Raw genomic sequence first — 26,194 nt, 5'->3', positions numbered from 1 at the left:
AGCCTGTTGGCATATTTTGAAAGGGAAGAGGGGGGAAGCAATCTAAAATACACATTCTGTTAAATAAGGATGCAGAGTGGCTCTCTAACTGCTGTGTGGGTCAGTTCCTAATGAGTCTCTGTTCCATTGGCAGTCTGACTGCTCCATGTCAGCCAGTGATGCCTGACTATCCCAGGCTGCAATATTAATGTATGTTTCTTTAAGAAAATACATAGCATTTGCAGTATAATGTAGAGGATATGCCATAGTGTTTTTGATTATTAAGCTAAATAGCCATGTAAAATGAGTATAGCATATTGGCACTAATTCCTGCTGTACTGAGGCTCCTTTGTGAAACTAGTAAATTAGTTTCCCCCACACCCCCCCCATCCAAAACTTTGCTTGAATAAATTTGTGGTTAGCACAAGTATGAAGAATTCTGCTTTTCTTGGCAAATTTTTTCTCTCTTCCCCCATTTTCAAAGGAAACTTCCCCCATCTATTGGGATAGCAGTGTTCGTCTTGGGTAAAGATGACTGGCTGAAGAAGTAACATTAACAAAAATTTTTATTTTGTGTAGCAAAACAGCTGCCCATATTTTCTCTCTGCGTAACTGTCCATCACACCATAAGGTGAACCAACAGATTCTGCAGACTGTTATAAACATGTTAATTCTTTAATAAATTAGCCACAAAAGAAGTGTTAATTAACTAGTAAAAATGTTTAGGGATTCTGTGAGAAAAAAAAAATCATAAGGATTGAAAAATGTATGCTTAGCGATATGTAAAAAAATACAGGTTTTTAACTCAGTTTCTGAGACTTTTACAACAAAGTACAGAGAAAGACAGATGAAATTATGTTCTGACTACATGCACTGAATAAGCCCAAAGGGAACCTCTGTATATAGTTATCAGTGGCACTGAAATCTGCTTAGGAAAGCAACAAGTCTTTTGTTCTGTTGACAACAGTTATTACAATTAATTCATTTTGTGATTGGTATTTGCACTGAGTGACAAGGTGTTATTTTACCTCCGTAAAAGTTAAAATGGTAATACCTACATGCGAAATAACACTGAGTTTGCTATCACTCACTCAAGAAAAGAAAAGACTCTCTTCAGAAATGCCTGCTCAGCCACTACTCCTGCAAACCTGAAGCGTTAGCATCAGGCTTCTCCTGCTCTTATTTCCCCAGATTTATGTTTTTGCTCTTCTAAAAGTTTATTTGGGAGGAAAAAAAGAATGGAAAAAAATAAATTGCCTACTTTTTGCTAAGTGACAGAATGAAGCATCAGCGAACAGAGCAAGGGGTGGGCTGCAGCTGGGGGTGAGACCCGGCTGTAGATGCAGGCAGCGGGTCCGGGGTGTCAGGGCTGGGGACACAGCCTGCCTGGGGTGTCAGTGCTGGGGGACAGACACAGCCTGCCCGGGGTGTCAGTGCTGGGGGACAGACACAGCCTGCCCGGGGTGTCAGTGCTGGGGGACAGACACAGCCTGCCCGGGGTGTCCGTGCTGGGGACACAGCCTGCCCGGGGTGTCCGTGCTGGGGACACAGCCTGCCCGGGGTGTCCGTGCTGGGGACACAGCCTGCCCGGGGTGTCGGTGCTGGGGACACAGCCTGCCCGGGGTGTCAGTGCTGGGGGACAGACACAGCGTGCCCGGGGTGTCGGTGCTGGGGGACAGACACAGCCTGCCCGGGGTGTCCGTGCTGGGGGTCAGACACAGCGTGCCGGGGGTGTCGGTGCTGGGGGACAGACACAGCCTGCCCCGGGCGGAGCGCCCCGGCCGGGCTGCAGCCGCAGCCGGCACAGCCGGGCTGGCTCTGGGGGCTGCCGGGCGGAGAGCGCTCCCCTCCCGGGACAGAGACAAGCGCAGCCGCGGGCAGGGTGCTCTCCGTGCCGTGCCCTGGGAGCCACAACAAGGGGCGTCCATGTGCCCGGCCCGGCTGTGCTCTGTGCCGCTGGGATGCTCTCGGAGCCCCCCGACAGCAGCGGGCTGGCTGCGGCCCGATCCTCGGCGGGACACGGAGCCGTCACTCCCCAAGGGGCCCGAGCAGGGTCTCTGTGGCCGGAGGCACGGCAAGGTGCCAGGCAGATGCTCAGGGCTACGAGTCACCGGGCTCCCGGGGCTGCGGAGCCCGGCCCGGCCCGGCGCCGCAAGGCGGGAACGGAGCGGGGCCCAGGGCACCGTGCAGGGCACGGCCGGCAAAGCCGAGCCCCGTGGCAACAGCCACACCTGGGGGGCTCTGCCCCTCTCTGCAATACCTGAGCCCCATGGCTGCAGCCACACCTGGCTCTGCCCCTCTCTGCAATACCTGAGCCCCATAGCTACAGCCACACCTGGCTCTGCCCCTCTCTGCAATACCTGAGCCCCATAGCTACAGCCACACCTGGCTCTGCCCCTCTCTGCAATACCTGAGCCCCATGGCTGCAGCCACACCTGGCTCTGGCCCCTCTCTGGGATACCCGAGCCCCATGGCTGCAGCCACACCTGGGGGGCTGTGCCCCTCTCTGCAATACCTGAGCCCCATGGCTGCAGCCACACCTGGCTCTGCCCCTCTCTGCAATAGCTGAGCCCCATGGCTGCAGCCACACCTGGCTCTGCCCCTCTCTGGGACACCCGAGCCCCATGGCTGCAGCCACACCTGGCTCTGCCCCTCTCTGGGACACCTGAGCCCCATGGCTGCAGCCACATCTGGCTCTGGCTCTCTCTGCAATACCTGAGCCCCATGGCTGCAGCCACACCTGGCTCTGCCCCTCTCTGCAGTACCTGTGCACATCTGCATAGGGAGCGGGCCCCACAGCTGCTTGCTAGACCCTCAGCTGCCCATTTTTAGCACAAGAAAGACAAAGCAAGGAGTGAGGAGCATTAGATGATATAAATTTTACTTTTTGTAGCAGGACCCAGCAAACCAAGGAAAGTTTGCAGCACTAGCAAATGGCAAATAATCCATTAGCTATGGATATTTCAGCACGTCTCTACTTTTATTATGAGTTAGCCCCTCTAAACCATTGACTTAACAGAGAATCATTATAAATCCCCATTTTGAATTTTTTTATTAGCAGTATTTATCACCTTCTCAAAATCAATCCTATATTTTTAAATTAAAACAAATGACTACTTGTACTGCAATCAATATGAGTACATTTCCCTTTTTTAAAAGGAGAAAAAATGGAATACAAAGAAATGTCCTTCTTTGGCTGCATCAATCCAATTTCAATATAATTCAATATTTAATAAATATAATCCTCCATGTCTGTGCAGGGAAACATCATAAAAAATGCAAAAGGTTTCTTGGTCTCCAATAACTTGTATGAAACAAAGTGTTTCCTTATTCCTTCCATAAATACTGCAGTCATATGCTACTATGTTTTGTTCTTCCTGCTTATTAGACAGAGTTTGCTCTGATTATGTATAAGAAAGGTGGTTTACATATTTCATGATTAAAAATCCAAAATGCCTACCTACCATCTCCAGAAAAATATCATCTTTATCTCCTTATACTCCTTTGACTTGTCGTTTTTGAAAGGGCAAGAAAGAAAAACCTTATATAATACCTAATTTGTACATCTGTGGTTTCCCTCTGACTTGCATAGGCACCATATGTTTTTAATTATCATAATAGCCTTAAAGAACCTGTTCAGTGGGAAACACATATGATCCTTTTATTAGTGGTTTGCAATTTAAACAGTTTTAACAGAAAAGGTCTGGCTATAAGGGGCTGAGAAGCACAAAGGTCTAAAAACCCTGTTATTGACCTCTGAAAGCATGAGTTCAGATCCCACCCACCGAGGTGGGACCTGCCTCTCCTGCCTCTGACAGAGGTAATCAGTTGCTCGTGAAATGGCTCTTCTGGACCTTAAAAGACATAATCTCCAATCTCAAATGACTTGATGTTTCAGTCAGCAACTGGCAGAGCCAAACCAGGGTCTGTGAACACCACCCTGTACCCACTCTGTGCCTGCTCCTGCCTAGCAAACACTCTCACAGCCATGGTGCTGTAGGAGAAGCCCTGTGAGCTCCAAAAGCCCAGAATTTCAGCAATTCTTATGAGTCATTGCCCTTTCAAATTCCCAGTTTTGTCCTTTATGCAAACGCAAGACTGGTGAGCACGCCAATATCCCAGTCATTCAGAGGTAGGAATTAAATTTAACAAGTTCAATTCACTCCTGATTCTGGACATCTAAACACATAATCAGTCTGATAATGTTATTAATTATCATTCAAGTGACAACCTTTGACACTGGCATGCTCCCACAACCTCCCTACTCCAACAACTCAAACAGAAAATTGTTGGCATGAAAACCCACAGTCTTATGAACAGAAATTGCAAATAAGCAGGCACTGAACATACAACGGGGAATGAGCAAAATCCCCCTTTTCAGAGAGAAAGCAGAGGCTCACACAATAGCTCAGTCGACCCAAAATGAAATTCTGCACAACTTCATCCCAAACCAGATAATTTTCACCCCAAACAAAGGTCTGTGGGGAGAAGAGGGTGGGGAAGGGAGCCTAGCTAAACTTACACTGAGGCTGGAAATCGTTATGGCTCCATCTCAGGAGATGGATGGTGTCCTCATTAGAACGAAGCTTTATTTAGATGGACAGACAGAATCCTTATTAGAACATTAGGCTGAAAAGTTTAAATGTCAGGAAATACAAAATTAGGATTCTGCAAATAAATGCTGACTCGGAGAAAAAAAAAAATTAAGAGCTTCCAGTAGAGATCTCACTGGAGATACTTAGGAAAAAATGCAATCACTCAGGAATTGCAATCTCCCACGCCAATCTAACCCTTCGAGGGTATCCTTGGAAAACTCTGTTTCACAAAAGTCAGAGGAGATCCCTTTTCTTGGGCAAAGTGGTTTCCACTCATGATCTGATGCTGTAAGCTCCATCCCTGGCTGCACACTGAGCCCAGAGGGAAGGAAGGACTCAGGAGCTGCCATCTCCCACCAACCATTTCAGGAAAATCCCATCCAAAGGGGAACATGCTAATGTTGGAAACCCATTTCCAGCTGCACAGACCCCAAAAACTGTGAATCAGCCATTCTTTGCCCTTCCCTGTCTCATTCCCTATTCTCAGGCCCTCTGCTTTCTCCAGGGAAACTCAGGTATTTTGCAGTGATGGAAAGACAAGCTTAATTATTTTGCATACAAAAGAGATGGTCATAGTTTTCCATTTTACCTGCAAGCTAATGGATCTTGGGATACCAGACGTGGATGCTCAAAATCCCCTCTGGAGCCCTTCTGGTGATTTGTCGTCTCTTGGTTGCCTTTGGTGCACACGGATCTCTGCCGAGGTAATATGTGAGCTATTGCACACTAAAAGCAGATTTTTGAGAGAGGCAGCACAGGCACACACACACACACACACACACACACACCCACCCCTGCCCAGGCACCCTCCACCCCTCATCCTGCACCTGGCTCCAACGTGCAGGGACCTGAGGAGGATCTTCTCACCCCCCAAGCTTCTGTGGGCTGGGCAGCAAAGGCACGGCAGGGTTTGCTCCTGAGAGCAGAGCTCTGCAAGGCATGGTCCTTGTCCCTGTCCCAGGGCCATGGGGAAGGACTGAGGGTGCTGCTGTCCCCCAGGCTTTGCTGGGACAGACCCAGACAGCTGGTGACATGGAAGTGCTCACCTGAGCTCCCTATTCCTCTCGAATGCAGCAGTTGGTGGCAGGGTCACCACCTGCACATGGTAGGTCTGCCCCCTCTGCCAGGCTCTAGGCCTCCACACTGAACTTTCTACTTGGGCCAGAAGGGGATGCTTATAGAAATAGATTTTCTGCTGGAAATTGCAAAAAAAAAAAAAAAAAAAAAAATTTGCATTTGATCGTCTACATAAATATAGACTTCATTTAAGAATTTGGGGGTTTTGTTTCCTGTGTGAATCCAGCAAAGATTTAGCTTTTCTTTCCCACAGCCTCACCCACAGATCATCAGGGTGAAATTTTCTGGTGAACAGAGGTGCTCAGTGCTCAGATTGCAGCATGGGGAGGGTGGCAGGGGACACCATAGCTGCAGTCGCTCAGCCAGAGGATGATCACTGACCAGGCCAGCCTGCCTTCCACACAGTCAGCTTTGTGTACCTCTCACACCACCTCCTAAGCAAGTGACTCTGCCAGCCCCCAGCAAAGGAGGGAGCAGGCACATCTCCCACCAGGATGTATTTCCTCGCCATTGGAAACACACACAGGGTCCATCCCTCCCTCCATCCATCTCTTGAATTGATGTCTGCCACCACCAAGTACAGTCAGCCCAGGGACCCCTCCTGCTGCAAGCCTCAAAGCTCTTCTACTTCATCCTCTTCTCCTCCCGCACACAGTTCTACCTTAAGAGAAATCCCAGCTCTGGGCCTGAGAAAACTCTTTCTTTTTTCTCTTTAAGGATCCTCCTTTCACAGTAAGGATCCTCCAAATTTCCAAAAAGTGGATAACAACAATACCACTGTGATCCCATCTGCACACAGCAATGGCACTGTAATGCATAGAGCATAAACCACCAAATTCCCACAGACAGCATCTGTCTTACTACAAACAATGGACCATTATCTTGTAAATAATTCTGATTAAGCTGCAGCATTTTCCCCAAACAAACAGTAGGGGAGCAGAGGGTGAGGATTTTTCTAGTGGGAGTGTCGGTTTTCTCCTTCCCCAGCACTGACACTTAGTTTTTTATTCAACTGATTGGCCCCCTCCCCTCCCTGCTCTGTCCCCCATGGCTTGGTTTTCATCTTCTGACCTTATCCTGCTGTCAATCATTTTGGCAACTAAAGAGGGAGCCGTCATGTTAATGGGATTCCCACCTCTATCCTTTGGGAAAGCTTTTCTGGTTTGTTTTCTTCTTTTTCACCCCAATGTACAGTTATATAATGATTAGTGAATACACCCACAAGCCCTCCAGTTCTGCTGTCGGGGGATGGAAAACAGCGGCACCGCTGGGTGCTCCTTGGTGCTGGCCAGGGTTTGGGGATGTCTGGTTGTGTGGGTGATGTGTCTCAGTGTGTTTGGCATCTGGATGAACATGGCATGGCAGCAAACTTTGCTGGGTAAAAGCTGTCACCCTCTTCAAACTCCCAGCAGGGAGAGCAGAGCCCTCGGCTGCCGGCAGTGGGGAGTGAGTGGGGCAGGCTTCTCCAGCCCCCAGGAGCAGCACACTGCTCTGCTCTGCACTCCAGCTGGCAGGCTGAGCCAGCAACAGGTTAACAAGCATAATCTGAAAGGATTTAAAAGAGAGCCAAGCGCACAAACTGGAACAGGGTTAGGTGTGCAAAGGGAAAATTGAAATGAGACGCAATCAGGGCTAAGGTGGCCTTTTTCTAAGGTTCTCAAATTGATCTATGCTGTAGCTGTGAATTGAGGAGAGCCCCAAAGAAATCCGGAATTTCATCTTTAACCTATTCATCCCAATGCACAAACCTTTTCTTATATATCTCTCTTGATAAATATCCCATTTCTGTATGGCTGAAGTGTTGGGTTTTTTTCCCCTGCATCCTCTTAATTTGTCTTGTTTTTCATGTGAGAATTTTGGGGTCAAACATAGTTCCTGGCTTGAATTAAAAAAAAAATTAAAAAATAAAGGAGCCTCGACTGACACAGAATGGGGACATTGAATAACAGGCAAGAAAAATTTTAAGTTCCAAGTCGTGAACTGAAATCACTGACATTCAATAAAAAACCACACAAGAGCCAATTCAGCCACCAGACTGGGATCTTCTGAGCACCACGGGGACCAGTCACAGTGCCCTGAACAGGAGGGACAAACTGTGGCAGGCAGTGTGGCAGGACCTCACTGTCCTGACAGGGAGCTGCTCGCACAGGGGAGGGAGCAGCCCTGCAGACACTGCTGAGCCATCACTGGCCGTGGTTGGTGGCACGTGGGGCTGGCGTGATGTGGCGGTGGCCAAAACCTGCCAGCTCAGCCCAGCTGGCACCCCAAAGAGGCCTGAGGTAAAAATTAATGGATTTGGTGAAAAGATATTATATTCAAAGCATGCCACAGCTGCTGCAGAGAGCTCTGAGCTCCATTGCTGGGCACAGCAGGGGTTAGAGAGGTTTTGGTGATGGGCTCTCGGGCGGATTGGGAAGTCAGACTCACCCACACCCCCAGGGCACTGCAGGCGTGTACCCACCAACCCCTATTCGCAACATGTGTTTATTTTCAGCGGGAAATTTTTATAGCTTACTGTAGCTATGTCAGAGAAGGAAGCTTTTTGTACACTGAGGACTTATATAATGTTCTTCATCTTCAAAGTGCTTTACAAACATTAATTAATTCATTTATCCTCACAGCACTCCTACCAGGGAGATAAGTACTATTATTTTCCATTTCGTAATGTAGAATCCAAAGCAGAAAACTTATTTCTTTCCATGGTCAGTGAGTGAATCACAGGTAGACCTGCAGGAGAAGTGAGGATTGCCAGCTTCTGAACTGGATCCCCCCCTCCCCAAATCATTTTTAAAAGACTCGTGTTCTGACAGAGTCATGCCACATATCGGGATATGCCTTGGGTTTTTCCTTCAGTGAGAGATAATTAAGGAACAATTCCCTCTCTGATCCCCAGCATGGCATGCTATTTTCTACCCCACTGTTGCTCTGCAGCTGAACAATGGCTGTTCTATGCAGGGAAGGGCGCTGCAGACGCCCCGGATCAGAGGAGATCGGCTTAAAGGAACTGGCTGGCCTTCGTCTCGCCCCGCGGACAATGGGGCGGGCGAGGCAGCCTGGGTGCACATGCCTGACGTGGGGGTGGCTTCAGGGACACCTGTTTGTAAATGGCACTGCTCTGGGCAGGAGCCTCTCTTAGCTGAAATCACTCACACTCAGTATACCTATCTAGAAATTTCATGTAGTAGGAAAATTGTTGTGGTTTCCAGTACTTGGTGTTGATCCCAGTATTTGGTCTCAAGCCTAAGTGTAATCCTTTGACATTCACGTGGGAGGGGTGCAGAGTGGTTCACCTCTGGTGTGCTGCTGTAAATAAACCTCTCTCCTGTCTGCTCCTCTCCAGCAAGTGAGCAGCTGCTTCAAATGGCAATAACAGTTACTGTGAGCTCGAGAGCTCGATTTCAAGACAGCTCAAAAACCAAAAAACTGTAACCGGGTCTTCTAAGGAAGTGTTCAGATGCAAGAACTTGAGGCAAAATCAGGGATGACAAACTGGGAAAAAATTCCTTGAAATTTTATAATTTCTGAGAAAGACGAGTTCACCTGTTACAATCCCTGTTAGTGGAGAACTTGACCACCCTGGGTTCTTTCCCACTTTATGTTTTTACAATAATCAGACAATAAACCCCCAAACTTTCTAGGCAATTTTCAAACTCAAAAGAGATACACTCATCAACAAAGTATGCCATGGCATACTGCAGAAGATATGATCATGTCCTACTGGGGAAAGGCCCGTACCTAGATGTTGCTTCAGAACAATCAGAACAATTGTTTAGTGGTAAATGTTTTTTGCATATGACTCATCAACCCTTGAAAACAGGATTCCTTATATAATACAAGTGCTGACACAGCCTTCACTTGAGTGGTGTGACTGCAGCTGTATAATTACAACTTTAGATTTGATGTTATGGACCTTAGGTTATGCCATTCAGACAAATGTTCCATTGTAATACAGAGATATTTTTTCCTTAGTCATATTGCCCACAGGACAATAAGGACTATATTCACAGCTCACTGCATAGAAGTTTAGGCATGGAACAGCCAAACGGTACTACACAAAATGAGATTACACCCAATGGGGGTTAAATGGATCCATAATTGCCACTTTTTCTTGTCCCTTTTTTTTTTTTTCTGTGCTCCTAGTTGATACTTTTTTGGAAGTGCTCTCCAAATAAAAGGAAGAACAATGTCACACTGAGTCTGGATAAATGTTACAGTTGTCTCACAAATGCTGTATTATTTCTAGCCCTTCCAAAATAATATAATTGTCCTACTGCTGAACCACAGATTTTTCTCAGTATGACACAGAACGCTAAAATGTCAGGTCCTGACTCATGGTGTTTTGGTGGAATAAATAAAAAGTACCAATATGCTATTCAGAAGGGGGAGCATTAATGAAGACGTGACACCAGGAGCCCCAGCCACGTTTTCCTTTAGCTCCCACCGCACGCTCAGCGGTGCCCCGGACAGCGGGCCACCTGTCAGGGACCCCATCCTGGAAACACTTACCATGGACCTGGGTGGTGCTACTGGCACTGGCAGGGCTGGCTGCTGGTTCTCCTACGCTTGCTTTACCTCAGGAGAATCCTACGTGGGCCTGGGGAGGGAGGCTATTCTCAGGATGCTCACCGCGCATTCTTCCCCATGGGAAACCAAAGGAGCGTTCGGGGTTATTTGCAGGATTGGAGCTGTGACTTCAGTAAGGCTGGGCAGGATTACCCAAGAAAGATCACTCTTTCTGTATGCTCCTGGTTTTTGTCCACTGGGACAGGCCTTGCACACCCATCGCTCACTAAGTCTGCATTTCCAGCTGCAGCACTAGAGCCCCGGCACTGATATTTACACACTTAATCCACCCACACTGCTCATTTCAACCCAGTGCCATCCACAAAAATTTCTACTGGATTTTAATAGCGACACAGGAGGAACAGCTCCCACATTCCCAAGGCATTTTCTGTGACAGAGGAAACGAGTTTACTACCCCCCCTTATATTCCTGCCTAATCATACATGGCACCGTTCTAATGCCTTAAAAGATGGGATTTTAATAAAAATCATTTACAAGGCCAACAAGCAGCTTTGTAGAGTTTTCCTTTCAAAGCATCAAACTGTGGACTGCATGAGTGGTCTTTGGTCTACCAAAAGGTACAACAGTTTCTCAGAGAGTTTTCTTGAATTAATCAACAAAATGACTCAAAACTGCACTAATGGTTAACAGCTTTTTTTTTTATTAGCAACACTGAGATAAGTTATTGAAGCATTTTAGTATTGTTTTACATTCCATTCAGAAGTGACCTAACTTGTAACTCCATATACATTTAAAGATATAGTTTGACACTTATTCAGAAAGCAACAATTATTAAAACTTACATACCTTCATTACCAGGAAACCTTAATATATTTTCTAATTACTTCCAACAATACTCTATTCCAAAGCACATGATAACCCACTAGAAGTTTACACATTTCACTTCAATCACAGGTTTTAAATTGTGGATGTCAGAGTGCTGTTCATTGAATTTTACTGTCTTTCTTGGTTAATATTGGAAAACCTGGCACAATATATTAAGCTAGAAATATTGCTTAAGGAATATGAAAAAAGATAACTACAGTATTTTTTCCTGCTAAAGCATTACAAAATACAGGACCATTAAAAACTCAAATAGAAATGACAATAAATAACCTTAAAAATGTTAAGAGAATTTTCACTCATACTAAAGTCCATTCCCTAAGCTTGCCAAACACATAAATAACAGAACATATTCAGGACCTCTATTTTTGTACTATTATGATGGTTTGTTATATATTGTGGATGTATTGTGTATACATAGATTAATGCTTACACTTAAGGTATATATTTTTTTCTTTGCTGATACAATTAATAAGCCTCAGGTAATTATTTATCCCTGGCACTACAGGCATCTAGATAGGTGGGAGCAAAACTCAGAAATTCCAGATATGCAATACTGTGCATAACAAGATCATCTCTGCATAAAGATATCCTAGGTTCCTTAGATTACAAAGATGAATTTGGTTATTTATTCCTGAAAGCCTGTAACATAAAATTATAATTGCTGTCAAATTAATTGTTTAAAATTGGCCTCATAATAGGTATTAATCGTACACTTAGTTTTGACTTACAAGAATGTCTAAATTGCTCGTGTTTATGAGTAGTTATAGGAAATACTATACCTCAGACACAAGAATGTATATTCCTGAACCAAAACACAAACCAGAGCATTGTCTCACTTTGGAAAGACCTGGAAACATCTCTATGCCTCTGCCTAATCCTAAATTATAATTTAAATTTGACCTGGATGTGACAAAAACAATAAGAATATATTGTTTGGGAGATGAAACTTAGAGCAAAAATCATACAGCTCTAAGCTTACATCATTATTTTGTCTCTGCAAAGAAAAGAAAAGCCTTTCTGTGCTAGGGATTTGCCTTGGTGCGGCTGGCCACTGATGTCTGAAATCAAGGCACATACCAAGGCCTCCTTTTGCAAACACAGTCCCCCTTTCAGATGTGGTGCTTGGAGGGACTGAATGCCTCCAGTCTCTCTGGGAACAGGAGGTACTCAGCACTTAGCTGTATCAGATATTTTAGGGGTTAATTTCCAGAAACATAAATGGAATGGGAATGTCACACCACAGTATGAAGAATGGTAAGAACTGAGAGTTTTCAACAGTAAACAAAATGGTGATACTGAACTTGTCAGCTGACCAATTTCTGATACAACAAAATACAATCAAATAAAATTACATGAAAATAGCAATGAAATTTAAAGTCAAATAAACGTAGGACCTGATTCTGCAATCCTTAGTCATGTAAGTAGTGCTACTCATCAGGAATGAGGGATTGAAGACTGGGCCCTTAGCTTCTGCTTAGGAAGTCAATGTTGATTCAGACAGTATCTCTTCTAGCCAAAAATATGCAGCAAAAGGAAAGTAACATAAACAAGGCTAAATGTCAACAGTGTTTGCAGACTTACAGACACCATCCATTTGTTTGTACTGAAATGACTAGCGAACCATTTGGCAAATACAATGCTATTCACAGACCAGCCCTTTTATCCAGCAACACAAACTTCACTGGATCACTGGCATTCCCAGTTAATTAAAAAAAGGAAGCAAGCCATATGAGTTTGGTTTGATATTGCCATGCAAATGGCACTGTGACATCCAGAAGTGTGTCTGAAACCCAGGCGGGGGCCGAGGTGCTGCTCTCCTGTTCAGAGGAACAGTTTGTACTCTACAAGCTGCCCTTGGACCTCCTAACTGAAACTAAGAAACCTCTTCAAAAGCACAATAATGGGGTAAAGAAAAGCCTGCTGTAAAACTTCCATATCATTTCATTCTGCCTTGAAGGAAAAGAATATTCTGGTTACTCCTCCAACTGCAGATCAGGACAAAGCGTTCCTTAAGTGCGTTACATGATATTGTAAACGGGCAGTGCTACAATTTGCTGCAGTAGGATGACCTTCCATTGCCTCAGAGCTGTCCTAGAGCTTGGATATATCAGGCCTATTGCTTCTTAATACGGATTTTGTAATTTAAAAGTTCTGCAATAAGGATTCAGGTGAAGCCATCACAAATAATTAAAAATCTTTTTCCGTGTTTCGTGTGTTGGTGGTAGTTCTGACGGGGTTAGCATCATGATCTTTTTGGTTTTGACACCTGTGGCAATAAGCAATTTACAATAACTAAATTCACTAGTTAAACATTGGGGTAGAGCACTATAATTATGTGACAATAAAGCTGTAATAATCTGCCACAATTGATCTTCCCCTTGCCCAGCCCTCTTGTCTGTGCTGCAGTTCCACATTTGGAAGGTATTTCAGAAAGTTACAATGCTGAACATTTTAATAATTCTGTGCAATGCTGAAAGCTTTCTGCTGCAAAGGAAACTGAAAGCGCTCAGCCCTTTGCAGGACCAGAACTCCAAAGCCGCTCCCATGTATCAGAGGGGCCCTGCCCTGTTTTCATACAGTGAAAGAAGTGATAATGGGGTGGAGCCTGTGCAGGAGAAAACAGCACTAATTGCAGAGGAAAGCAAGCATGAATGGAAGCAAATTAGATTTAGAGACAACATAGAACTAATACTTTTGGACATCATTAAGTGTGGATTCAATAGCACTAACCCATTAAGCAGCCAGCTAACGCCCAGGACTATATCTGGCCAGCAGCTCTGTAGCCCATCAGCTCTCCTTTGAAAGCCTGAGTACTTCCCAAGTAGCAAATGCAAGTAGGGAAATTTTACCATTTTGGTCACAAAGCAGAGAAATTTAAAGGGGAGGAGGGAGAGAAGGGATAGGGTCTTGTCATAAAGGGCCTTGTGCACAAATCACAAGTAAATTAAGGTCTTGGAGAAGGTAGAACATTATTGTGATGCAACTACATGTGTGTGGGAAGACAAGCAGAAAAAGAGAAGAGCCTAAATGGAAAGAAAAACAGATCTTTCAAAGTTTAAATACAAAACAGATCTAGAACCTCCAAGCTTAACTTGTCAAATCAGCAAGGGCTGTGAAAGCAGAGAACACAGATGCTCGACAGCTACCAAGCCATGGACCTTGGGTCTCTCCTCCCCGTTGGGGTACTTGGTGCCAATCAGCAAGGAAAGACCTGTCCTCTTCTTAGGAACTGAGTGCCAGCAACATTAACAAGATCCACTCCTAGGTAGAATCACCTGAGACTCCAAAACCATGTACAGTTCAGGAGTAACTCTAAAATTATCTATGCTCTTTTTTTCCTTTCTGTTCATTCTGCTGTATAAGGAGAAATATTACAAAAATTCGTGATTTTTTCTCAGTAGCATTTTGACATGAAAATTTCTTTATTATGCAGTAATTATGGTTCTTCCCTAATTGTGTCTTTCATCCCTGCAGCCTGAAGCATGATAGGAGCATAAATGAATTATGTGTACATCATCAGTCTCTCTCATTCTCCATGACAGGGAAACTGAGGGCTGCTTCCACATGTGCAGTGATTTTCTGAAACAACAATGTGAGTTGGTGGCATTCTTCTCTAGAAACAAACCTATTTTTCTGCCAAGATTATTGCTTAAAAACTGACCTACTATCTTAGGGTAAAATCTGCCATCTAAAAATGATCCACATGGATTGCTGAATTGTTTTGAGGCAGCCAGGAATTCAACTCAATTAGCATGGCCAGCCAAAGAAGCAATCTCAGCTTACTGAAGCTGAAATATTTTATTTCAATTTTATTTCCTCTATATTCTGACCATGGAAAGAGCACTATGCCTTGCTCTCTGAGTGTGCAAGGACTGTTATCAAGTGCATCAACATTTTCTCTTGAGATGTCAACCACACACACATCACTGTCTGTAAAAAGAAACACAAATGCATGGAGTCTCCCCAAACACCAAAGGAAGATGAGAATCATGCCCTGGAGGTGTGTCTCAAGTTTTCTGATCTCCCAGGCAGTGGGAGAGACAAAGAGAACCATGGCTTTGGTCATGGGCTTCATGCAGGAGGAAAGGAAGGAAGGCTAACAAATGAACAGGGTGCTCCTGATTGCTAACCTGCAAGTGCAGAAATATCAGGTGGGATTCTCCACACTAACATGCCCAGATGGAGTGTGATTTCACAGTATAAAATGTCACTGAGAAAATGAAAACTCCCCCAAAACCACTACTTTCAAGTGGGTGGTGTCCAAGCCAATCAAACAAAAAAAAAAAAGAGCTTGTTCATACTCATCCATTTTTCTGTGAGATAGTGAGAAAAATTAAATAATGTATTTAAATACATCAACCTTTATACTTATGTTCTGCAAACACCAATAGAATGACAGAAAAGAATTTTAAAAGCTATTTTTGGAGGGGGGAGACAGAAGGACTCCCACTGCATTTTTGATTTAAAAAGGCTTAAAAAGTAGAACAGAGAAGCTTCTGTTGTTTCTTTTTTTCCTTCATACTTCAAGTCAAATCCATTATCACTGGGCAGAGCTTGTGAAAGGGATATGGTCTTTAAAATCATATAAACTCAAGCTATCATAAAATGTCTGTTGAATTGATTGGAAGATGAAACAAAAAACTAATGGAAGTAACATGACCTCATTTCAATAATAATATTAGAGGGATTTTTTCTGTTGTTGTTTTAAAAATCTTATGCCTGTGAAAAAGCATAAAGATATTTTGCACAAAGCACCTAATCTTAGTTTTCTACTTTTTTTTCAACTTCTTTGTTTAGACAGCAATTTCTCTGCTGTATTTTTTTAAATTTATTTTACTCCACAAATGGAAAAAAACCCAGGTAGGATTTTACCTGCTGTAAATTAAAGCAACCATTAACTCTTTTCAATAATGTAAATGCTGATTTTGAAGAATCTGGAAATATTTCCAACTACCTAAATTGCTTCTTAGTGCACTGAGACACAGAAGTTCACAAGTAAGGCCACATGGATACTTGGGCAGATATTGGTTAAATGACAGATATGGGCAGATAATGACAATATCGTGAAGTCACAATGCTCTAAGGATACAAGTGAGATAAAATTTGTGTGTAGGTATCAGACTTTTTTTATCAGATGAGCTAATACAGATGGAAAAGCAGGCAGGGGCCTGGAGAGGGCTTTGAGCATCTACACTGCCAGTAAAATCAGACAAAGCTCCCTCTAACCAGGGGAGCCACTCTTAAGTGCTTGCAGATTGAGGGTTTCATTTTAAATTGTCAGGCTTTAAGACTGTTGATAACGTTTTCTTTACTTTTTCTTTTTTTAACTTGAATACATTTTATTATGTATGTTCAGCTCTGACAATGAGTTTTCTGATTAATTTGAAGGTTAAGTAAAATGAACATTACTGAAGTTTTTGTGTCCTTTGCTGACTCTGCTTTTTAAAGTGATACTGTTTTCAAAGGATTTACACTTGAAAATCTCTTTCAAACAAACACTATGCTGACAAAATGGGAGCTAAATAATAAAACCAAAAATCCTCAATCTCATTTGTTCCAAAAAGATTTAACTTTAATTCTTGTAAATATGAATTGTGTGATATGGGGAAGTAAAACTGCAGCTTTGTAAATCAGAGACTAGAAAGGGTAAAAGGTGGTTTTATTTGTTTGGAGTGTTGCTATTTTAATTACCTGGAGGCATACTCTTAATCAGGCAAATCACAATTTACACAATTGCTAGTTAGAATAGTGAAAATGGTCAAGGGCAAGTACTGCATGTGTGCCATTGAACCAAACCAGAAAATTATAAGTAAAAAAAAAAAAAAGGAGGGAAGGAAAACAAAAGAAAGAAAAAATAAAATCTGTTGAACACAGGTAGACACATTTCATGCACTTGGCCTTTGATTTCATTAAAGTTGTGGTAACTGAACACACCCCAATCCAAAGAAAGAAAGGGGGGAAAAAAAAAAGAGAGAAAGCAAGGTTTGCTTGGCAAAGCATCCAGTGTATTTCATGGGTTCATATATCAAAATACTGAAACGTTTGCAAGTTACCATGTATATTTTGTATATTTTTTAAAACTTTTTCCTCCTTTGAGTATGCTAAAGCAGTATCCCCTTCCGATGCCACTAGCACAGATAGTCTATATTGCTGCTACTCTAGTTTAAAAAGCAGGTTCTTTCTAAAATCCTGTTTAAGTATGCATGCAGCACTGCTGATTTCAATGGAGTAGACCACATATAGGACAAGAATTTGGCCCACAGGGTTTAACATTTAAAAAAATGTATTACTAACAAACATGACTAAGTATATTTAAAGAGCAGCTTCATGATTCTGCACAAGTGTTTTCTGAAATGGTCTAAAAGAAGGTCTAAAACTTACCACACAAGTCAGGTCTCTTGATACATCCACTAGTTGCTGTGCTACTTGCAAGTCCATTAAAGGCTGCTAAGCCATCAGAGCTGTAAGCTCTTAGGACTGACAACATGTTCATCTGCTTCTCCAGGACCTGCGGACCCTGAACTTGTTCGGGTTTCATCACTTCTTGTGCAGTTTCGTGTGAGGAGAGAAGATTCTGACTGTGCCACTGCTTTTCTGAAGCTTGTGGCAGTGGTGATACGAGCCCTTGTGTGGGTTGTGAGGTGACTGCACTTTGTATATTGTCACCTCCTTCACTGCTTTCTTTATTTAGGGCAGACAACTGCTTATTCATAATATCTGGTTCTGTGTCAATGTCCTCATCTTCAATGTTTTCTTCCTTGGAAGATTCCATATCCTCAGATGAAGCTATGTCAGAAAGGTCATCAATAGCACTTTTATTTACAGAGTCAGAGAGCAGAATATTTGGGTCATCTTCGGATTGTGTTTTTATTTCGGATTCATTACTGGTGCAAGAATTTTGTGTTCCCGTGCCAATAACACCAGGATAAACACCAAACTGCTTATAGAAGTCTGTTGTAAAATTACAAAAAGTGGATTCCATGTGGCTGGGCCAGGCAGCGCTCTTTTGCTCTCCCAGGGTCTCTTTATTTTGTCCTTGGGTCATTTTCTCAGAAGCTGTGTCCAGCTGGCTCAGCACGTTGGAAACTCCTGCCTCCTTGCTGGGCTGCACAGAGGAGGGGAGCAAGCTCACTTTGTTCACCGAGGCTGAAACCTCTCTAGACTGCTCTTTGCTGTTGCCTAGGATGTTGTCTTTACGTTTAGCCTTGCCCAAGTGATTGGCTTGGAGGTGCAGAGCCATCAGCTCCATGGATGAAGTTGTAAAGGAACAAAATAAGCAGCCGTGCCAGGCGATGTTGTCCTGTACAGTGACAGAGGAACCTGGCAGGGAGGCTGCGTCGGGCCTGACCGACAAGTCCAGGGGTTCGTATTGCGACTTTTCTGTTTTCCGCTGTGAGGACTTGCTGTTTATCTTCTCCTCACCGCCGTCTGAGCCCAGAGCTTTTGCTGAAAGTGGATCTGAGAGAGCTTTATCCTTCATTTCTTTTTCTTTCTTCAAAGAACTTAGGACAAAGCTGTCCATGAAAGCTTGCAAAGACCCTTGAAAGTTCACACCATTGCCGACCATGTTCTGGTAAGCACGGCCAAGCTCAGAGAAGTGTGTTCCTTTGGAAGATATGTCTGAACCCTTCATATTTTCTGAAGATCCTTCAGATGACATGCCAACTGCTTGTCCTTGCTGATCTCCAGAAGACAGCATTCCTGACGTCCACTGCTGCGAGACCATGCCACTTCGGAAGTCGATGCCAGGAAGTCCCTTGAAGGCTCCTCTCAGTATGTCTGGTCTGATAAACACAGAGCTTTTACTGGGTGTCTCATCCTTGTGCTCCTGGCTTGCACTCTGCCCAGAGAGGGGTCCTGCTCCGTTCTGTCGCTCCCGGTGGTGCCGCTCCAGGTGGTATTTGAGGGATGCAGACTGAGTACCAGCATAGTCACAATGGGGGCACTTGTAAGGCTTCTCACCTACAGGTGTGGACAAAGAGGAAAGCATAAAGAGAGTTAACTGTACTTTGGGCTGTGGATGAGCGGAGAAATTTAAAAATCAGCATTAGCTGCTTACAAACAAGAAGATCTTGGTACTAATAATTCATTTCTTAAAAGGAAACACCTTTAATCGAAGACTAATTGTTAAGCTGAGTATTTCTAAAATGGGTTTCTAGAATGTGGGGCTATTCAGGAATGACATGGTATCTACACACAATTAGCCATCCTTTTCTTAATCTAACATGTAGAAAACTGCTGTAGAATTAAAAGCTATGATTATGAAAATGAAGCATAACAATTTCAACCACAGTAATCATTAAAAGTACAAGTTTAAAAAAAAGGGAGACAAAGAATGTAACAAATGGATGGTTGCAATATTTTGTGTATACAATTGCTCTAAAATTTGTTTAAATTATACACATGGAAACCATTTTTAAACCTAAAAATTTTATGGCACTGTTACGCAAGACTGAAATGAATGATTTAAGTCTTGCTCTGCAGTAAATCATGGATATAATTAGCAAATGGCATACTGCACAAGTAATTTATCATTATTTGGAGGGCACCATTCCAGAAGGATTCAAAGATCTGCAGACCTACTGCATTGTTTCTAAATAAAGAACTATAAATACGGATTCTATAAAATATTAATATCATTACACTACATAATGATTGCAGCATATAAGAACATATAGTTAAAATAAAAAGTAGTCTGCAAAAAGAAATTGAGTAATAAAAAGTACAAGGTATATTTAGTTTCTGTGTTTGAAATTAGTATTATCTACTGGTTTTTGCAGTCCTTTAATTCTGCACTAATGACATTTCTAAGGCTCAAGTAGTAAAATGCATAATTTACCTACCATAAGCACTTTTCTAGGTTTGGCTTGAATAGAGTTTTAAAATATATAAGATAATTTCCATGAATTAAGTAAATATTTGAAGCCCACACTAAACTTTTATTGTTCTTCCTATACTTTCAAAGAGGCAGAAGATTTTACACATATAATAAATATTCACATACAGTCATAAAGACATATCTGAAAAGAATGTACACTTAAGCAAAGGTATCTTTAAATTTTTGCAGATCATTGTTAGCAATGCAGAATTCTTTTTAAAGACCAAGTATGGAAATCCTCTCTAAAAGTGACAGAAATCTGAAAGACCTGCAAGCTGTGAACACTGGCAATTGTTTCTATGAGGGAGTTCTGCAAGAAGAAGAAACTGTTTTTTCTAGGTAGCTTTTTTTCCTAAGTGATACAAAAGACAAAGGCAAGCCTCTCCAAATGGCATAATGGAAACATTTGTTTTGAAAACTTCCTCCACAGTAAAAATGCTGTATAATATTATGTAGTTCACCAAACCAGCTGGAAAGTTACCCGCTTTCAAATAACCTCAAAATCTGCTAAAAACAAAATTGAAAAGCTTTCAAACTTCTGTTATTTAAGCTAGAGGCTCAACTGAAGGGCTGGTAAATACTTGGGAAGCCGCTCCTCTCAGTGATGGCAGGAATTTACTGATGAGAGGCGAGCCCAGAACACTCCCATGGCCACGGAGGGCTGCTGAGAGCTCGCTGACATGAACGGGGCTGGATCCCTGCTGCAGTCCAGCCAGGGCTGGAGCACCTTACCAGCAGTGGAAATTCTAAACCCATCATGTAATCCTAAAGCTAAATGGTGGGACATGAGAGCTTGATATCAAACCACAGCAATCGACCTTTTTAGAGGAGAAAAGCACAGAACCTCAAACAAGAGGTGCTTAGCAGGGGGAGAGGTAGTAATTAGCAGGGCTCATGCTTTAGGCCTCAGTCCACACAGCTTAACAGAAGAAATCAGATTTAAACATTTCAGTGGAATTTCTGAGTCTTTCCCAATCACCTAATTAAGCTCTGGTGCTTCACTGATGAGGAGCAGGGGCTGTGTTTAGTGGGAGTTGTGCAGAAACAAACAGTTCCTACTGAGCCAGAAATTGCTAGAAGGCTGAGACAGAACTTGCCTGCCTGAGCCCCCCTTGTGCCAGGTGGGCACCTGAGCATGCACACCCATCACAGGCCTGAGAGAGAGGGACAAGGGGACACAGGACACTGCCTGTCTGTCTGTTTGCATTTCTGCAGGACTGTTTGGGAGTGTGCAAACTCTGACAGCTGTGCTGCCAGTCAGAACAGGGCCAGACAGTGATGCTGGGTTTACAGCATCACTGCGGTATTTCTGGAGCTGCTTTCAGTTCTGATGTTTGTCCCACCGGTTACTGCCAGCAGTCACTAGTGACTTCTGACACAACTCAATTACTTCACCTGTTGCCTAAGACATAATGAGGCTGGTGAAAAAGAAGTGCCAGATTCTACAGGGTTAAATGTTCTCACTTTTGAATTTTCACTCCTCTTAATTGAAAAGCTCTTCCTCAGCTTCCCCTATGCCTTTGCGGAAATCTTTAACACAATTATATTGAGCACTTCCTTTTATTCTAACGATGGTTCAGTGTGTTTGCATTGCACATCAAGTGGCACCATGAGAAAGTTGCCCCAGCATTGCAGGCACTACATCCACTGCTGGAGAACCATTGCAGGGAGAAGGAGAAATTTGTAATATAGTCTGTACTGATGCTGCTGCAAACATGCAGAAACTGCTTAAAGCAGCATGCATATGTAAGAATGGGTACAAGTTAAAAAATGTTAACTGGGGAAAATGCTAGTTCTGTTTTGTACTTCTAAAAGTACCTTCAGTCTAAAGCCCTGGGCACAACACACTCTTATTCTGAATTGCTAAGCCTTGAAGTCATTCCATTTTCTGCTCTAAGGCCTCTCCACAGAGCAAGCTTCCTTTCAGCAGAGATCTGCACACAGCCCACCACCAGTGCCATGAGCACTGGACTGAAAGAAGACACTGACTGAGACAGTGTGATAAAAAGTTCAAATCTCTCCCAGCCTTGGTGTGCTGCCTCTGTGGTGCTCCCACCCCTCACATGGCTAGAAATGAGATCTAAAGCTGAAGGTCTGAAATTGAACTCAACATGTAGCAGCACACTGTGCCACCTTTGCAGTACAGGACTGGCCAAACAGCATTGTTCAAAGGGAGCTATTCAAAACCTCGCTGTTCTCTGCCAGATCCAAGCACTGGCACTGGTTAGTTTATTTCAAAGCAGTCTTAAATGCTGCTATTTCAAGGGCAGGCACTGGGAGAAGGGAGTAGGATGGAGTCAATCATCTTTGAATCTTTTTAATTTAGTCTGTCAGTATTTCCTAAATTCAGTAATTGTGCAGTTATTTAGATGCTACTTCATCCATTCAAATTAATAACCAGCTACACCCTGTGTAAGACCCTGTACAAATGATAAAACAGAGTTATAAGCTGCTGTGGGAAAAATCCCAGTCTAACCTCAAACCAAGCCAGTTCCAATGGAAAACCCAAAGGACCACTAATTTTCAGGATTCTATCAGCAAATGCAGTAGTACATGTCCAAAGAACACTGCAGGGGACAAGGGAGGTATGCCATGATTCTTTTTAGAAGACAACCTGTTTGTATCTCATACTTTGAGGAAAGGTTTCAGAGAATTCATCCTAGTGTAATGACTACCCTGGTATTATTGCCAAGAGCAGTGTCTGGATGAGTTATTTAACACTTAATATCAGTTCACATAAATTAACATTGCCATGTAGGAGTGAGGGAACATGACTTTTTCAAAATAATCTTCTGCATTTCATATCCAAGAGTCGTTTTTCATTGTTCACAAAGGCAATGGCCACCCTGAATTTGCTAATTCTCTGGCCCTGTTTGCATGTCTGCAAACTTTTTCACAATGGAAGAGGGTGAGAGAATATTCCAGCATGTCCCACTAACAAAATCAAAAAAATCTTATAGGGACTACCTTATCTGGGCAGCATAATCACAGTTCTGATCTACCTACTGTTCTGGTTTACAAGACACAAGATATCTCAGAGGAACTATTTTATCAGGATAAAGTAAAACAATAAACATTCAATGCTGCTTGTAAAATCTGCACAAAATCTTGGGAGATAAGTGGAAACAGAAATATTGCCCGGCAGAAGCAGGTCTATTTGTATAACAGGTGTATAAACCACCCAGCTGTATGACCTGTGCAGGAGATCACATTCCCAGCCCTGCTCTGAGCACAGTCTGACCCTATTGGTCAGGGGAACCATCTGCTATGGGCTGTGCAAGGAGACCACAGCCAGATTATAACTAGATTTACAGATTTTAAAGCCAGAAGGGACAATTATGATCATCTAGTCTTATCTGTTCCACAACACAAGCCAAAGAGCCTCACACGACAATTCCAGCATCAGAGTGTAAATACATTTTGAAACAAAACTAACTTGCTTTAGTTTAAGCAAATTATATTTCAACAATGGTAGTGAATAGTGAATAAGACTCCAGCATGTCCCAAGGTAAACTGTTTGACTGATTAAGTATTTTTACTGCTCAAAATGTGTGCCTTATTTCTAGCTTGAATTTGTCCAGTGTTTCCTTCCTACTACTGAACATTGCTATGTTTTCCCCTGTTAGACTGAACAGATCTTTTAAAATTAAAAAGTCTATTTCCTGAGGAAGGTATTTGCAGTCAGCAAAACAATCATTTCTTCACCTTCTCTCCTCCTTGAGTGGAACATCCTTCCCAATTTTTCAGTGTCCTTTTAAATTATGGGTACCCACTAAAGCTTTGATGAAATTTCAACTTGATAGCAATTTTATACAGTCCAAGACAGTGTTTACATCCATAGATTTAGCAATCAACTAACAGCTCATATTCTGTTGCTTCTCTACCACAGTCCCAGGCCCAGTTCATCACCGCCTCTAGTATTTTTTCCTTTACATGTTGCTGATTTAAAATTCATATTGTTGAAAAGAGCCCACTTGACTAAGTGACTAATCAGTGCCTCCCCATGATTTTTAGCATCTTACCATTTTTGTGCCATTGGTAAATTTTATCAACAGTGATTTTTATATAGTCTTCCAAATAATGATGAAATACCAAATAGATGGAGCTGAAAGTGCTGCTGTGGAACTGAGAGTTTATGTGCCATTTCATCTCAGTATATTGATTTGGGGGGGATTTTTTTTTGGTGGTAGTTTTGTTGTTGGGTTTGGGTTTTTTGCTGGGGGGACTTGCATATTGAACAGGCTACTTTTATGAGAAGAAACTTGATAAAACTTCCTTTCATAAAATAAAATTGAAATAAACATGCTACCAATTTTCAATTAGTTAACCAGTTTATTCTGTAATTTTACTCTAAACTTTTGTCATGGTAGTCCTAATTTCAACGTCTTAATATTCTTTCTTTTGGAAAATACAGGAATAGCCAGAGCTGTTTTACCACTACAAGTGCTCTGGATCTTGCTCTGTGTTCCAAGGCAATTTTTGGGCATTTTTTTCAACGAACTTAAATGATTTGTGGAGCTTCTCAGTCAGGGTTTTAAAGATTTTATCTAAAGTTTTCCAGTCTAATTCATTCTAAAAAATATTAAAATGCAGTGGGCTACAGCATAACAGCCTTATCCCTTAATGGGAGCATAACTGTGTTGTTGGAAAATGCTCATGAAAACCATCATGCTTCTTTCTGAAAACAGAGCAGAAGAGCATTTAGTCTTCTATACCATGGCTGATAATTTCTTATCATTCTTGCCCAGTATTAGCAAGATCTCAATTGTTTGGTGTGCCAGATCCACAGAATTTTCCTCCATTTTCCATAACCCCCATAGACACATACATGTTTTTACTAGTGCTTTTAGTTTCCCTTATCAGATTTCTTTACTTCTATTTATTTAAACTTAGTGCTGTGAGCTTCTTTATTCATTTTTCATCTTTAACATACAGCTCCTTAACAATCTATCCTGCACCACACACTCCCTTTCCCCACGGAACGCTCCCCTCTCCCTTTTAAATAAGATTTCATGATTTGTCTGTGGGTTGTGCCCTGCTGCTCCTCAGTAGAGTGACAGCTTTGCACCAGGGCAAGAACCCCAAACACTCGGAGCCCCATCTGCAGTGGGGCTGTGACAGTCACTTGGGGACAACGGGAGTTGCAATTCGACCCCACACATTTCTTGACAGGCCACAGTTTGCTTTTGCTTTTTGCAAAGCAAATGCAATCAAACATCTTATAATTCCAGAGAACACTGCTTAATGAAAATATTGAAAACATTTTCCAGCATTTTTTATTTTACCATTGAAACAGTTATTGATAACCTATTTTATCCATTGTGCAGTAGATATTTTAGAAATGAATTGCTGTATGGTTTAATTAGTTCATTATTATGCCTATTCTTACACAGTAATTTCTTTTATCATTCTAATCATTCACTTCACACTTTTTAAACCAAATGGAATATCAAAGGTTCTGTAGGATTATTTTTGGATCCTGCACATGTTTCACCACACAATTAATCTGTTTGTCAGAAATACTAGTTAACTTCTTCTCTTTACTACTTTCCTTTACTAGTCATTTTTCTCTATTATATAAGATGAAACTACCTGTAAAAGCACAGAATTTTGATTGTTTTACTCATTTTATGAAACATTTTTCATTTGTGCACTCACCATCACTATAAAATATTTTAATTTTTATAAACTTTTATAATTGAATATTTTCCTTTATTTATATCACATCTGCAATATTTATTTAATCTTTTTACATGTCTTTACTTAGTTAAAATGCAGAGAGATAAATATGACTGTTACTTTGCAGGGAAGATTCAGTACATTAATATAAACTGTACACAATTCCCCCAAAGCATATATATACGTTGTAAACCTGAAGACTTTTTACACAGCTGCTTATTGCTAAACAGTGCCTTGTCCAGAAGGGGACAATCTGTGTCTCTAATTGCTGTCACTGAAGCTGAGATTCATTATGTGACTTTCCCATTAAAATGTGAGCATTAATTTGTATAATGAAATATCACCCACTGCAGTGTTCATTAGCCATGCCCTACTGTATACTGCACATTGTTAGCTACCTAGAAACTGTAGTTAATTTCACTAATGGATATTTCCCTACTTAGTGTTTGGTAGGAAATTTATACTGTAACATTACCTCTTAAACTTTTAAGGAAATTTAAATTCAATCAATTATTTTCAACAAAAGTTTGGGATGTCATTAAGACAGGAGAAAAGGCATGCTGTACAATGCTAAGGA

General features: G+C 42.2%; 1 protein-coding gene across 1 annotated transcript in view; it reads right to left on the bottom strand.

Annotated features, from left to right (window-relative positions):
• Positions 1–26,194, bottom strand: part of ZNF536 (zinc finger protein 536) — a gene marked incomplete at its 3' end in the record, with an annotated part of 238,046 nt that overhangs the window by 96,281 nt on the left and 115,571 nt on the right. Inside the window, exon 5 of the mRNA XM_084215151.1 lies at positions 17,442–19,022. Within this exon, the coding sequence (XP_084071277.1) occupies positions 17,442–19,022 (1,581 nt within the window). The remainder of the gene's footprint in view (positions 1–17,441; positions 19,023–26,194) is intronic.

Source organism: Fringilla coelebs (genome assembly GCF_963513975.1).
Source record: "Fringilla coelebs genome assembly, chromosome: 14".
NCBI classification, from domain to species: Eukaryota; Metazoa; Chordata; class Aves; order Passeriformes; family Fringillidae; genus Fringilla; species Fringilla coelebs.
Note: the sequence above shows the minus strand (reverse complement) of the source record. Positions and strands in the feature narration are given on the sequence as shown.